General features: G+C 38.9%; 1 protein-coding gene across 1 annotated transcript in view; it reads right to left on the bottom strand.

The window, feature by feature from the left end:
• Positions 1-14409, bottom strand: part of slco3a1a (solute carrier organic anion transporter family member 3A1a) — a 34595-nt gene extending 20186 nt beyond the window's left edge. The window contains exons 1-2 of the mRNA XM_079465764.1: positions 13822-14409; positions 5945-6383 (exon numbers count right to left, since the gene is read on the bottom strand). Of these exons, the coding sequence (XP_079321890.1) occupies positions 5945-6383; positions 13822-13965 (583 nt within the window). The 5' untranslated portion in view covers positions 13966-14409. The remainder of the gene's footprint in view (positions 1-5944; positions 6384-13821) is intronic.
• Positions 14410-17095: the final 2686 nt, after the last annotated feature.

Raw genomic sequence — 17095 nt, 5'->3', positions numbered from 1 at the left:
AAGCACATCAAATTGTTTATTTTTCATAATGTGTTTGAGGTGGAGCTGTTACAGCTGGAACGGGCATCGGTACCGGTAGAACCACCACCTCAATTTTGAATGTAGAAAAAAAACAAGTTAATAAAGTGCTAAATTCTCAAAATCTTAAATCTTAAAATAAGCAGGACTGTTATTTAGTTGGGCAGAGTGAGAGCGCGAGCGCGAGAGACCCAGAAAGCGCGAGAGCGCTTGCAACCCTGAGCTCGTGATTGAGAAGACGTCTGAAGCTCGGCACTCTAGGGATAGGGGGAGGGGACATGCATTCTGGAACGCTCCATTGCGTCATCGATGAACTGATTTAGCCCGGCAAATCCTGTTTTAACGGCTTATTCCACAATTCAGTACTACACGCTTCTGAGTCTATGTAATGTGTTCCAGCAATACATTTCTAACATCTATAATAAGTTTAGAAACAATTCTCAGAATTATTTTTACATAAACACAAGGATTGTAATGTGTTGGCACTGTCCAGCATCTAATCCTACAGCAGAATAAACTTTTCCTCTACTGCCTGCATCATCCACTTATCTGTCATATCTTCTTTGGCTTGAGCAGTGTGATGAGGCCCAGAGCAGGTCTGGGTTAAGACTTCCCAGAACGCCTGCTCAGACTTCAAACAAACAAGGCTTCCTTTGCAACGTTTGCCAGGGGTGTGTACATGTAGCTACAGTCTGTGCTGGTTTATTGGGCCTATTTAAACGTACAGGCTAATGTGTTTGAATAAGCTTTCTCTCTCTCTCTCTCTGCAGCTGCTGTCCACTCACTATTAGGCTACATGAATCCAATCATCGAAGTCAACTTACTGGGAACATGATACTGTAAAAAGCTCATAAAGCATGGACGGTCAGTTCGGTTGGGTTGAAGCAGTCCTGTGTCATGACAAAAACCTGTTCCCGGCATGTACATTATGTGTATTTTTGAAGTCAAGGCCCTGTGGGAAGACCCAAAATTAGAAATGGCCACTTAAAGGTCACAGAATCTCTGGGAACGGTGTCTGTTTTGATTCCGGGACCCTAACTGTATTTGTTTGTATAGAACAAATGCCCCAAAACAAAAACAAGATAATCAAATAAAGTTTTGTTTATCTGCAGTTCTGGTTTAAAGGCATATAAATATAACTGCAAACTAACTTCCATTGTTAGACCAAACAAACAGCAGTTCCATCTCAAACTCACATGATTTGTTAAACCAGTGTTGCTGTGTCGAACTGGTCATTTTTAACTTTTCTTGACTTTTTTAACCTAAGAGGATTAGGGGTGGCCAGTATGAATAAATCTGTCAGAAATCGAAACCATGTCCACACGCCACAGATGTCACACCACTTTTAACAATAAACTTCTCATCTTGCTTGGGATGCATTTGTGGTCTTCTTAATCTGTGTTTACCATCTCCATGTTTCTTTGACTCGTACAGCATCACGCACATGTCTACAACTTGCAGGAGATCTGTGCATGAGCTAGCCAAGCCCACTTATTTGCATACCACGGTATTCATGGAAAAGAAAAAACAGCCCAGTCCTAGGAGAAGGTATTTCAAGGTCAAGAAAATATACACACATCGCAGTTTACGACCAAAAGTCAAAAATTCTAAACAAATATATTCATCAGCTAAAAAGACATCTATTGCTTGCTTATAGTGATCTAATAGCGTGTTTCCTGTTGAAAATTGCCCTGGCACAGCATATAGGTTTGTGGGAGGCTTACTGTAAGAAGCAGGAAAAGCCAGACTCACCATGTGGGAGTTGTTTTTCATAAAGGCTGTGTGGTATGCATGTGCTGCCGGGCCTGTTCCGACCCACCTCATAGCTGGCCGGCTGGCTGGCTGGCATTCCAGCCTTTTCGCAGTAATTACATCTACACTCCTACAGAGATCCTCCTCTGAAAGGTCTCAGTTCACTCATGTAGTCTCACTCGAACAATCCAGATGTATGTTAAGCATTTATACTGTCGTCCAGTGCTCGTTTATGTCACATATCTAACTACTTTCATGTCCTAAAACATATATAAAAAAATACCAGGCACTGCAGTCATGCCTTTACCCTTTGTGTATATGCAAAGACGTTACATATTGTAAACATTATACGATCTGGTCCTAATTAAAAGCCAATATAAGACAACAACTGTCTTGTTGATCAAAGGAATCTGCATCACAGTTTAGTGTGTAATACTCTCTCATCTGTTGCTATGACCAACATAGCATATTTCTCTAAAAGCCTGTGTGAATAAAACCTTCATTTATTGTTCTTATCAGATTTTAGCAGCAAAACACTTATTCTAACGAATATCTTGCTGGGTAAGAATTGAGACTGAGATGTTTATCTCATCATTCATGCCATTCCTTTGTTCGCTTAGTTCTTTGAAAGCATCTTACTATAAATCTAATGATGTGCAATTTAAATAATAAAGATCCAACAGCTTGTTTCACAAAAGAAGACTGTTTACCATGAATGCAGTGAACATGTGAGTGCAATGAGATGCTTAGACCAAAACCAACAGATAAGAACATCACTGTGGATTCAGACTGACCTGGATGCCATATGCTGATGGTAATAAAAGGCACAAAGATTTAGTCTGTTCAAGCCAATAAATGGTAAGGGACTATTAACTATTAACTAGTAAGGGTAATAAAGACTATTACTATGACAGTATGACTTGAATCACAGGGGCATTATAACCTATTAAGGTTTTCCTGTTAGTCACCAGTCTGTCAGGAGGTGGAAACAGTGACCCAAAACGTAATTGTAGCTTCAAATGCATAAAGTAAAACACTGTAAAAAACATGTTAATTCTAGTGACGTCTTCCGTTAATAAACGGATTAAAAATATAATTTTTAAGCATTAGCATTACAATCCACAGTAATGAATTATTTAGCTACATTAATTTTGACTGAATTACTTAAAACATATGAGACGTTACATGTACAAAATAAAACAAAACATGTAAGGCCATTGAATTAAAACTAAAGATGTTATTAAAATGCTGTATGTTATTAAAACTGTGTGGCTTAAATGCAATGCAACAAAATGGACACAAATATATTCTGAATATCTGATATAGTGCCCGCAGCAAGTCCAGAGCTCTGAATGAAAAATTACAACCTAGGCTAACACTAGAACTCAACCAGCAAAAGACTTTTAAACAAGCCTCATAACACCAATCATAAGTGTCCAATGTTAACCTGGAAATGCACTTGCTTACAGTTAGTATCTAATGCATTTAAATGCAACATTTAGCTTGTGTTCAAACGTTCTAGAACAAAACAACTACTCGAGCTCTGTTGTTGTGTTGTTACGAGCAAATTGAGAATATATTACCAGCACTCTTAGATGCCTGAACAATCTTGCCAATTCATGTAGCACATGCCATGCCTGCAGCAAGGGGATTTAGACGATCAGCTGAGTGCAGCCTTCACTCAATACCACATTGTTCTCGAACGAAACAACGTTTGTTTGCCCTCAAACTCGGCCGTGCAGCTTATCTATGAAGCACAGCTCAAAATCTCCCTCTGAGCCTGCAAACTAAAAATCAGTGTGTGTCCGTTTCCTACCAACCATATCTCCAAGCCCTTGCTTGCTCAAAAGCGTTTGGAAACGCTGGTTGGTTACAGTTGCAGGAAAACAAATAACTTTGAGCAAAAAAGGGAAATAGAAAGGATCTGGCATAGATTGAAAACAAACATTTAAAACATCAAAAAAAGAATAAGAAATGCAGAAGGTAAACTTATCAGTTCAATCTGAAATTTTCAATGTACTTTATTTAGACAAAAAGAATGTAAGCAGCACTCCACATGTCACATCACCTTCAACTGCCTGCTCAGTCCAGAATATCAATGCCGGAGCATCAAAGCATTAAACAGGGCACTATTTCCTTTAAAACACTTATCTCCTCTCCTTTATCTCAAAGATATATGCATGTCAGATCAACCATGGCCGACCTTCTTTGAGACTAGGAAATCTGTGCGCTTTGATAAGACTTGCTGCCTGTGTCTGAGATCCGGATTTTGTTATCGGTGAATATGAATAGAAAGGCTAAATGCAAGTCAGAACTATCCAATTAACTCATAACATCACCATCTTGTCACCCTAGCAACTGCAAAACCATCAAAGTGAGCTATAAAGTCACATACTTTATACATCTTAAGTCAAGTTCTGTCTTGTATCAGATTCACACGTAAGACTATGAAAACAATTCTTTTGAAACGAAAGGGAAACACTTAACAAAAAGTTGTATTTGTTTAGAATTAGTTAATGCATTAGTTAACATGAACTAACAATGAACAATACTTTTACAGCATTTATTAATATTAGTTCATGTTCATTTTAGCATTTATGAATACAATTTTATTTATCAAACATTGTAACTGTTACATTTAACGCACCATTAACTACAGTGACATTACCAAAAAATGACCAAAAATGTATAAATGCTGAAAAACTAGGCCTAAATTACTTATTGTTAGCTCATGTTAGTTAATGCATTTACTTATGTTAACAAATAAAACTTTATTGTAAAGTGCTACCAATGCAAGAACTGAAACTGTATAGGCAGAATCAGAGCTCTACTCTAGCTCTGAAATGAAAGTTACAGGAACTATCTGAAGGCTCCATGCATTATTTTGGCTTCCAAAATTCACAATAATTTTGAACTTCCGTTGGCACAACTTTTTCTCTCAATGGCTCAGGGCTATCAAGGCTTAAACCTGCTGTTCAGGAATGTTTAAACATATCTGTATCTGTATGTAACCAAGGATTAGATTACTTCGAAACCTGGCTCGAGACAGACAGATTTATAAACTTTACAATAGATGCTTTTATCCAAAGCGACTTACAAGTAGTTCTTTTTACAGTGGCACATTACTGCAGAGCAATCAGGGGTAAGGTGCCTTGCTCAAGGGCACTTCAGTCATGACCTGCTGGCACCGAAATTTAAATCGGCAACCTTCTGATTACAAGCCCAACGCTCTAACCACTAGGCCACAGCTGACCCTATTTAACCCTTTTATGTAGGGGACCCACAGCATTATCCGGTTTTGAAAAAGTACAGGCAAAATAAACAGTATATCTGGTAAATACAGCAATTGTCAAAAAGGTGCTATTTCTGAAGCGTATCGATGCGTTTGTTTAAGAGCCTGAACTTGGAACGCCAACACTTTCGTGAATGCGTGGCCGCAGATAACGGAAATTTGACATTTTCGTTAATAACATTTTTAAATATGAATAGCCTCTTTTTGAAGCTTCAAACTCTGATCCTCCATTCACTCCCATTATTAAGCTTGGAAGAGCTTTTTTGCTATTTTCAGCTATTTATTGTCTCTATATAACCCCCCACCCACATGACATCATGCTGACCAGCGTGCACACCGTCAAAACCAGGGAATAGAAACACTATTTGCTACAAAGCTCCTAAACCCGCCGTCTACTGTTCCTGCATATGTCGTCATTGTTATAAACTTTTCATGTCCTTCTTTTTTCCCTCCACAAACAATAAATAGTGATTATGTTAAACCCTTCCAGTGCAGCTCACCTGCTGCATACAATGTGAGGATTGTGTTCACAGACAATATGAAACAACACACACACATATCATGCACACAATCTTCTTCCCCTAATTGACCCTGTGGTTTAGCACACATGCTGCTTTCCAGCACATAACAGCCCACCCATTTCTTGTTTGCTGTTCCACTTTAATACATCAATGGTTTTTGGCTTACGATCGGAAGGCCTGAAACCACAATAAATCATAAGAATCTACTTTTAACTTATTAGGCCCTAGAGGAGCGGCAGTAGGCTTTTTTCCAAAATAATTGAATGCCAATTTACTCTTGAGAAATGATGCCTTTAGGTGTATAACCCAACAAGCGTGCTAAACTTCAGCTCATAAACCACAGAACATAACACACACGTACCTATATAGAGAGACGAGTCTTTCTTTCGTACGTGATCGTCTATGTAGGACACGCCCAAAGGCTGCACGGGTGTGGCCCCGATTCCCAGCAGGACCTGTGCTCCGATCAGAAGCAGGTACATCATGTTGGTGTTGGCTCTATTCGCACAAGGTTCGTCTACTTTGGAGGTATTGGAGCACACATCCCGCCCCAGATCTTTGCTCCAGGAGTCTATGATCTTGTATTGACTGGCGAGGAACTCGGGTAATGCAGACAGCAGCGCTCCCAGGGCCATGACGATGCCCCCGCAGCCAATTAATCGAGGACGGTGGGCTTTGGCACCAAAATAACTTACGAATAAAATGAGGGCCAGGTTGCCAACCTCAAAGCTGCTGGCAATGACTCCCACATCAGCGCTCTGAAGATTGAAACGGCGCTCTAGCGTGGTCAGCACACTTACCTAAGAAAGAAACAAAACATGGATTAATGACTTTACCTAAGATTGTACCATCAAACAACGGGCAAGAGCAAAATAAGAAACCTACTACATTTTTTATGTGATACCACCAGGTGCTTCCCGAAACATGTCGATTAAAATATTAAACCGCAATTTCAACTACAACGAAAAAACATTAAATCAAATAATGACCCACGGTACAACAATTATTTTGATCAATCTTTTAATAGGTGAAACCCTCAGCATACATTTTCTCACAGTCAATATTAGGTCTTATGGCAGAAATAGAGCCTTTGAAAGGAAATAAAGCAACCAGGCAGCTTTACAGAGCAATCACAAGAATTTAATGGATAATTTTTGGAAACAGGAGTCAGACAAATATGGCATAACTGTGAAAAGAGCATGTTATTGAGGCCACGCGCTCTACTATAATCCTATTCCTCTGGAACAGACTTTCTCTTAGATGCTGCAAATATCTGCACACCGCACTAAGAATTTATTTGACATCAGATACCATTTGGGTTTTATGGGCAAGATAATATTTACCTCTATGGTTTCACTCTATATAGACTATATATATACTATTTATAAGCTCTTTTTTTATTTTGCTCTCTCTCTGCAGGTTACCGTATTGTTTTGCAAGTGAATAGATTGAAAAATGAAAGGTGGAGTAATTTCTTAGAAAGGCTGTTAAAAACTAAAATCAACAAACAGTTTCGTGGATATTTGCAATATGTCCATTTTGCGTGTGTGTGTGTGTGTGTTCTGAAGAGATGTTGTGTTTGCACATAATCATGGTTGTGTAAATAGGAGAATAAACAAAGTGGATCGAACTGATGTACACAACATCAAAATGCTCATGTAGCAACAGGGGGCGTAAATATTCATGAAGTAAGCATTATTTTGAGGGCGAAGAATAGAATATCGCAGAGATGACGTATTTGTGTAGGCCAAGCCGAAAGTTAGTGTCGCACTAGTTCCCTCGAACTGAAAGCCTATGCATTTTCCAGTAGATTTTTGAAAGATCACAAAAAGTAAGATCTGTGAGTAACAAAGGATTATGTTTACTCGTTTTGTCTATGAAGATAATCTTTACAGATGAACACAATATTTGATATTTTTGAAGCCTATATAATAAAAATCGGCAGAAGTAAAAAGCTTACATGAGGCTATAAACAGAATACACTACAGTCGCTCGATATCAACGTCACTACCATCAAACCTCCGACAACTTCGACAACTAATTACTCTATGAATGAATCCACATTTAAAGAGATTTAGTCGCTTTTAGCAACTTGTTAGCAACAACTGTTTAGAAGAACCAATAAAGCTTTTAAGATCACAAGCGGGTTAAAGCAGTTGTGTTTTATGTCATAGAAGGGGAAAAAAACATTGATGGAAAACCATGTCACTCGCGTTTGGGCTTGCCATACAAAAATATGCAATCTCTGCGATACTCTATAAAAACAGTGGGGTATTCGTCAGTAATAATTTAAAATAGCCTTCCACAATTATAACATTAGCCTCCTGAATCAGATTGATCTGACATTCTTGGATTCTCTTGATTCATTTTAGTGCACCACTGAAAAGCAGCTACTTAACAAATCATCAGCTGCCAAACTATATTGTTCACAGCAAAGAACTGGTAAACAATAAAAAAGCATCATGTGAAAAATTGGTGCCACCAGCCCTTTCTTGATGAATAGCAATGATGTTGCACAAGAGTGAATTACTGAATTTGCTGTAACTCAATTTCCTGTAGCCGTTGTAGCCTGCTGCAATCTGCCATAGTGTGTGGCACATCTGCAGTCCTGACTTAAAGGGACAGTTCACCCAAAAATAAGAATTCTGTCATCATTTCTTTACCCTCATGTTGTTCAAAACCTATGTGACTGACTTTCTTCTGTGCAACACAAAAGAGGATTTGCGAAACGTCACAACGGTTTTGTGTCTGTAGAATGGAGGTCAATCTGATTGATCGCCAACATTCTCCAAATATCTTCTTTTGTGTTCCAGAGAGGAAAGTAAGTCATACAAGAATGTTCATTTTTAGTTAGTAACAAAACCCACACCTCAGCAATGCCGAGACCATAACCTACAAAAACATTTCCGATGCACCAATGGTGCGATATTTTAATATGTGGCCTTAAATGGACTAATCCCAGAGCCTTCCTAACATTGGTAACATTAGTTTTAGTCAAGCACTCACAGGCTTTTAGCTTTAACACCAACAATAACTAAATAGTAAAGCTTTGCTTGCATTGAGAAACATGGGAACATTGGGAAGTATTTTTAGAAATGATTTTTGAGAAAGAATGTAATTGTCTGTAACTCAAACGCCTGTTTCACACAGCACACATACTGTAAGCAGCATGTACAGTTCAGTAAGAGGCACTGCAGAATAACTCTGAACAGCAGGCTCTTAATGTTTTCTCACCGACTGTTGCAGAGCAAAGCTGATATTCATTTTTGAGCTACAAGGAGTATTTTCTTTAGTAATGGCCAGTGAGAACTATAACAAACTAGACCAGCATTAAATCTAGTTTACATAACTAGCATTCTGCCTGTTCGTGACTTTTGAACGTCGTTTCTAACCTTAAAACCAAGAGTAAATGGCTTTTTCTTGCGAAAGGTTAGTATTATGTAAAAAAATGCTAATAAAATATTTCAAATTCACATTTTACGTAGTTTTTTTTCTCATGTGGCAAGTAGCCTTGTAATAAGCAGGTAATGTACAAGCAGCCAGTTGTTATCGCAGAAATAAGCCCCGACAGTGTGGGGCTTATTTCAGCCATAACAACCGGCTGCCTGTACATCATCCCTTACTCTACATCCAGCTGGTCCATTTACATCTACCCAAATACGTGGCGATTAACAGGCTTAATCGACTGGATTTGGTCAGATTTACACAGAAAACAGAAAGTGCTGTTTGCGTGCCTGTCAATGCATGTCAGACTAGTTTACTCAACTATTGTATGTTGCTTCAGAAAAGCCAAGAGTGGAAAAATTAAATAAAACATTTTCTCTATGTGAGTTTCCAGGCAGCAAAAATAGATTCACACAAAAAAATGCAATCTTGTTCAGAGGCATTGCTGTGAATGATGTAATATTTTGGTGGCATGCTAGTCAAGTCAAGTCAACTTTATTTTATATCGCTTTTAAAATTGTTCATTGTAACAAACCAGCTGTACAAGAAACATATTGACTATAAGCCAAACATATAAGGTTATGCAAGTAAACACAAAGAAAGGTGAAAACACAGAAGACTGACACACACACCAATTCACAAAACGCTGCGCACACACAATATGCAGACGTACTAACACACATAGACACACACACAATGCATACACAGACGGACGCACAGACACGCACGCACACACGTACAGTGGTTATCACTGAGAATCACACATTTATGATAAAGGAGAGAGAAACACAGGTCAAATATTAAACAGACTATAAATTCCAATATGCAATATTAATTACGTTAAACTTCCAATTCTAATTCTAATATACTTTATTATTTTAAGCTACTTCTTTATTCTGAATAAATGAGTGGGTGTTGGCACACAAAGTACTGTACACTGGCTTTGCTCGAAAATACCTGCCAGCCTACCAGTTCTAGAACCATGACGAAAGCACTGGACAGGCCACATCCCCCATCTGCCTCCCTTTTCTGCCCCAGAGTCAGTGCCAAGCAGTTAAATCCTGTTGACTGAAAAGCTGGACCTCACTGCATAGCATACATCAGTGCCCACTCGAGAACTGCCACAGAGATTGCCACCTTAATGCAAGGATGCAATCAAGCGTGCCACCGGCGTCCACTAATGCCAAATATCCCATTCGCCACCTGACTCCACCATGACTTTCACACTTAGTGTCCTATAGTCTCTCTGCATGAAACCACAACATTATTTTGAGACTCTAATTGAACTTGGGTTGTTGTTCTTAAAGTTGTGTTTGCATAATATACAAAGACAAATTCTGAGTAAACCCATGGCATTAAAGTTTGTAATGGTTTTCGGAACATGTATTAGGCTTGTTGCGGTAGTTAGTGTCACCGGTGATACACGGTGTCCACCGGCCAACCGATTACATCACTTGTCCACCGCGGCACCGACCCTCACCGTCATTTAGACGGTTTACAGTTATAAATCACTTCGTTTAGTTAAAGACAAGACTGTGCATCTAAACGCAGCTGCTGAATTCAGCATGAGCAGAACAAGTGTCGCAGCAAAGATCAGCAGCAGGAGGTTTCATTTGTCAAGTGAGGAGAGTTAAGTGAGCTGACTGACAAGACGTTGAAGGAGGCTTTTCTGTCAAAGAACATATTAGAATTTGTAAACATTGTCATCAAGAACCGGTTACGTTTTAATTGTCCGATTGATCTCAAAACATAAATGGTTTTCGTTTTGTATTCCCTTTATTATTGGTTTCTTATTCATTTGTTTTGTGTGCCGTGAATACTTGTTTTGTTAAAATAGGCAACTTATTTAACTTAAAGTTCTTATTTATTTTTAGCTTGATGCGTTTCATGATTACTCGTTTTGTTAAAGGCAATCTATCTAACGTTAAGATTTTTTATATTCGTTTCTTGTGTGTGCGGTGGTTATTCGTTTTGTAAGGTCTTCATCACTATACTTTTTTGTAGTGTTGTGTGTTTTTATTAAGAAAGATATATTGACCCACCAGGTGGATGCTGCACATTGGTGGTGGTTGAGGAGATTCCCCCCTTCAATGCAAATGCTTTGAGTGCTCAGAAAAGCGCTATATAAATGATACGAATTATTAATTAATTATAATTATTAATTCAAGCAATTGCCGTTCCCGAATTGCCGCAAATTCGAAACGAAGTAAATTGCGTCAAACGCACAGCCACATCTTCGACCACCCTACAGCAAACCCCTTACCCCGGTGTCACCGCTTCTCTCTGTGTTTGTAAATGACGATTAACCAGTGGGAAAATGTCATCACCGCCACATCCCTAACATGTATGGCTACCCGGCAGCCATGTACAGCGGGCCTTTCTAAAAAATAAACTGCACCGAGAGACCGCAGCCTCAAAATTTCCAAACTTTAAGAATGAGCGGAAACAGTCAGCACCCATACTTAAACTTTCCATTACAATGGACTGTGGTTTTCTGTAAACACTTAAGAGGGGGGGTTGGTAGCAAACATATCATTTGTAGATCTCCCTCGGGGTCCAGAAGATCTCCTATCTGACCCAGGGTTCCTGGGCGGGACAGACCTGTATTGTTACTGGAACTTTTAGATTAATTTAACTGAGAATCATGACAGTCTATTCTGTTCTATTCTTTCTACTTTGACACTATAACGACTATGGTCTGTAAAAAGGTACATCTGTTAAATAAAGAACTAGGAACTTGTTATAATTGTGATAGAAATATGCGGTGATAGTGATAGGAACACAATTTTTACACATGGTATGAGATAACTGACAGGGAAATATTCAGCAGGTCTCTCTGCTGAAAGCACCCAGAGTGCGCAAATGAGATATTATGTCTATTACATTAACAGCCCATTACATTAATTAGCACACAGCATCTTTCTTAATGAAGTCTTGTGCTAAAAAGGTGAAATTGGTGTTAAAATACTTTCTCATATCCCATAAGCAGAGCCAACAACATGCAACTAGTGAACGCAAGCTGATTCCACTAAAAAATACACAGAGGATGACCTTGTTAGAGTATTTGAATATTTTGTTTTTATTCTATCGAAACTGGACATGTGTGGTGGTCTTGGTGTGTGTCACACGCACATCTAGAAGTCTCTGTTTAGTATCATGCACAAGAAAACCAAGCAGACATGAAGTAAATGAGTTATGAGAACGAAGGCCTAAAAGCTTCTGTGAATCACACAGATTTGTTTGGGGATGTCACGTGGCACATCGACCATGGGAAATTTGCAAACGCATCCCAGCTTTTTTGCATCACGCCTTAAAAGGAAAGGTTAATGTAAAGTGAGGATCAGTAAACGAATGCTAGCTCAATATGGTATTTTTATAAGCTTTTCTGTTTTAGCATGCTGTACACGATCATAGTACATAGAAACCTACATGGGGATGTGCCACAAGAGTGTTTCCACGGGAATAAATAAAGACATCTCTTAGCACATAGGGGACTTCCAGACAGTCCAAAGTCAAACTCGGGGCTAGAGCTAAACATAGGAAGCTGACACAATGCCCAGGAATGAACATGATGCCTCATAGCAGACAGTGAGTCAGTCTGTGAAGTAGGAGACTACATCCCAAAATGGAAATACTTTCACTTCGAAAATGAACAAATCAGTCCAAAATGAAATTTATTTGCAATGCTTTAATATAATTTGCTGATAAATTATGTATTTAATCTTAAACAACTATATATATTTTTTTGGAAACGAGTCTGTTCCATTACACGTTTATTTTTTGTATACGCAAAATAGACTTAACAAAGAAGAGTAAATGTGAAGAGTAAATGTAAAGAGTAAAGACACGTCTTCTATTTCTAAGGGTTCGAAAGCTGGGGAAAAAGCGAATACTGTGTAAATCCCCACGCCCTATCAAACTGTCAAAATAAATCAGAGCAATCTGCACATTTCCAGTCTCACGAAGTTTTGGAAGGCACGGAAAGCAAAGTCGCGTTGCTTTGGTTTCCAAGCACCAACATTTCCATAATCTGGGAACAAATCCAGTCCGCAACAAGTTGGGTACCCTATGAGACTGTTCCCATGATATATTATGGCTTTCTGGCACAGGGCAAATAATTTGTGATTCCTTTCCAAATATGGTCTGAGCTGTCACCGAGATCAGACATCCCATGGGTATGGGGGACGTGGGTGGACGAATCCTTACCTTATCAATGATAGGGACAATTTAGTTTTTGGCATCTGACACTAAACAAAGCAGGTCTGTTTTGTTTCCCATTTACAAGCAGAGTTGTAATAATAAGAACAAGCAAACCAGCTTAACGTGAAAGATGTGTAGATAAGAACAAATTCCTCACATGGCCCCCTTGCTTTTGAGATTCACTTTTGTTAAGAGGCTTGTGAAATCTTATCAAGACTGTTTTAAAAACGATATTTCAAATTGATAGGGATGCAATGCTATTTCTCTCAGAGATATCCTGGCTCGGAGCTTACAGGGGACTTATTTCTCAAGAGTATGACACCTATCATCTCTGCTGAGGCAGCTATGCTTTACTACATTACTACCTTTGCAACAAGGCATGGCATGGCATGCCTAAGGGTGCGTTCTACCGCTGTAATGGTTTGGTGGACAGTCATGTCACATCCGTGTCCCGTTTTGTGCAATGCACTAAGTTGCACTACAGTGCAGGAGGACTAGGGATAAATAAAATCATTACTTTATACCAAATACGTCGTTACAAAGTACACACAGCCTTAAGTGAAAAAGCTAAAGGGAAAGCAAAGCTTCACTTACCAGGTATGCGCCCACTGTGCCCTGTGCCAACATCAAGGCGCATTCCGCTACTAAGAATATCTTAATGTTTGAAAAGCATGAAGTCTTTTTCTTCACGTCATCCCGCTGAGGGTCTTCAGAGTTCCTCTGTTTCTTTACATCCATCCTGAACAAGCAGGTGCGCTCGAAGCGATCTAGAAATGCAACGATGAACTATGGAAAACGGAAAGTAAACGCATCCACCAAACAACCATGTGAAACCCCCGGCGCAGTGCTACTAAATCACGCCTGTCTTCATGAATCTGTAAATCTGCGACTGTTAGACAGTCAGACTGTGCGCCGTGTGTCAGGTTGGAGACTTTTCATTGAAACTCCGCCGATGAACGAACTAAACTCTCCTCCGATGCTTTCTGTCGCAAAAACGCCGGTTTGTGCTCCAGACACCATGTTTAACTTCAGAGTGTCGGAGCAGCCGACGAGTCGTGTTTGCTTCGGTACTTCTGTCCGAGGGCTTGATTCTCCGCCTCGGTTGTTACTATCCTACATGTGAGTTTCTACTACCGACTACCGGTTGTCTTACACACTAGCGACACATGCCTCTGTGGCGCTGTTTAGCACTCACCACACGCTAGATACTTAAAGGGACACTCCACCCAAAAATGAAAATTCTGTCATGAATTACACACCCTCTAGTTGTTCCAATTCCAAATATGTATGAATGTATTTGTTCGGTTGAACACAAAGAGATACATTGTGGGATGGTGTTAGCAACCAACAGGTCTGAAGCATCATTGACTGCTGTAGTAGGAACATTTTAAAGGTAGTCAAAAGTGCCATAGCAGGAAAGTTCTGGAGCACTTTTGACTACAAGTTTTGTATTATATCGTAAATGTACTGCAAGCTTATTTGTCTCTTTGCGATCCATCTGGGGATGACTGGCTCCATGACTTTGAACAGCTGAAGTCAGATCACACTGTTGTGAGTTTTGAGAGGAAGAGTGTGAATTTGTGAGCTGACTCATGATGCTACTGTGAGGTGCGGTGATGGAACTTCCATTTCTCGTGGCAGATACTGATGCCACGAAAGCTGCACGGCAGTGTGATGATGACACACGTCTGTGTTTGGCTACCATGGCAAAAATATTAGCTTTTAACCAATAAAATGTTTTTCTTTACTTAACTTTTCAGAATATTTACGATGCAGGGCAGGGGTGTGTTGTTAAGTAACAGTGGGTATGTTTTTATAAGTTCATAAACATTATGCAAATATGTAGTAGTTTTTCAGCATGCAAGAAAAGTTAAGACAAGCTGTGGCTTGTCAGAATGTTTGTGTGTATTAAAATAATTTCACAGATGTTAAAAGGGTCACTTGTAAGACACTATCTGTAAAGATACCTATTGCACAGTTAGTGTGTTGGTATGCAACATATTTGTTTTTTTAACATGAGTACAGAGTGTTACGGCAAATTCTGTCCATACAGTTTGAGTATTCCTGTCACTCTACGGAAAACGTGAAGTGTATGTTTTTTTAAACATTTGGACTTTGGACAGAAACAATTGATGAGAAAATTAGTGTAGGCATGCTGCAAAATAAGACGTGCAAATTTTTTGTCCATTTTATTTCAAATATGTTGCATTATGAGAAAAACAATGTGGTCAGAGCAACGCAGGTGGTAAAATCCATAGGAGATATGAAGAGATCAGACTGTTGTGATTACATCAATGGTCTTAAATGCTATTTGCTTCTCCTGGATCAAGAGCTATGCTTCCCATGAGGGCAATATTTCAGGACTATTGTGAATGTAGCTATAGCAGTGAAACTGAATCATTTTAATGACTTAATCTTATGATGTAGTAGGCTAACTAACTGCTAACTAAACATAACAGATTCAGTTCTGGATGTGCAAATGATGCCTTCAGCAAATGTGATCACATGACCACCTGAGCTCTTTTAATCTAATATCCAATTATGATGGGATCAGGTAAAAGCATAATACCTACAATAGTTTAAACATTTGTGCTCATATTTCTGATGTTATGTTTCAGAAATGTGCTTCTGTTAATCTCTGTTCTCTATTTCTTTTAAATGTGATCTAAAGATCCAGCATTTACCTAAATATCTAATGTAAGAAAACATACTCATTATGCACTCGTTTTATGAATGTGACTTTGGTGCCTCGCTGGGTATGTAAATCACATTGAATCACAGTTTCAAACAGAGATCTGACATCCGCATCCCTTAGCAGATGCAAAAAATGCATTAAAGCATCTTGCTGGTGGGAAAGAAACATTTTCTACGATATAAGCAACCCATCTCACAATTTTCCATATGGCTCATGCATTTATATGTGGGCTCAAGACGTGTGATAAAAGGTTGAAATACAGCTTTAATTCTTGTTGGCCTTGTGTTCTTTATTCGTGTTCAAGGTGACTGTCCATCATATATTCATATGATCACAATTTAACAACAACTTGCTTTGTTTGGCGTTTAGTAACGCTAAATTGTATGCGCAGTGTCCAACCCAAAGCACATCTGAAAAATAATTGAAAGTGTCTTAGGAATTACACTCCACAAAAGGTTCACTTCTAAATTGAAAGTGTTGTTTCAAAACAAAGGCATTTTTAAGCAAAATATGTTGGAACAAGAGTTGCTTGGATTAGTTTATCATATCGTGAGCACCAAGTGAACACCACGTGAGCATCAAGAGCGCAAAACAGCAGGAGCACACACTCCCTGTTCGCCTAAAATTCTTTCCACTCCTCATTCCTCGTAAACTCCTTTTAGTTAAACAAAACAAATCAAATTCTTATCATGCTTCTATAGTTCCTAATTTATGGACATTGGAGTTTACAGTAATTGAGTGATATAGTATATATTATTGCCACAGATTATCAATACAAATAATTCTAGCATTACTTAAAATTTCCCCACGGTCACATTAAGTAAATCCTTCAGTTTTAAATAAAGCTCAATGTATGTTGTTATATTCTACACAACTAGCACAAGTTTCCAATGCTGTTCTCTAAATGTGTCAGTGTATATCCAGGCATTTCATTGACAGCAAAAATTATGGGAGAAGCAGTCAGCAGGCTCATTCAACTCTAATGACTTCTCCATGCACAATGAAGGCTTCCTCATTACACTAATGTGCTTCATTGTGCACAAAGCAGCATGATATTATGACAACACCAGTGGCCTTATATATTACTAGTAAGCACAATTGAAACGCAGGCTCCCACAGCTAAAATCAATTTACTTTTAATTAAATAGTCTCATAATGAACGGTGGTCCTCTT

The sequence above is a fragment of the Barbatula barbatula genome, assembly GCF_947034865.1.
Source record: "Barbatula barbatula genome assembly, chromosome: 10".
Lineage (NCBI taxonomy): Eukaryota > Metazoa > Chordata > Actinopteri > Cypriniformes > Nemacheilidae > Barbatula > Barbatula barbatula.
Note: the sequence above shows the minus strand (reverse complement) of the source record. Positions and strands in the feature narration are given on the sequence as shown.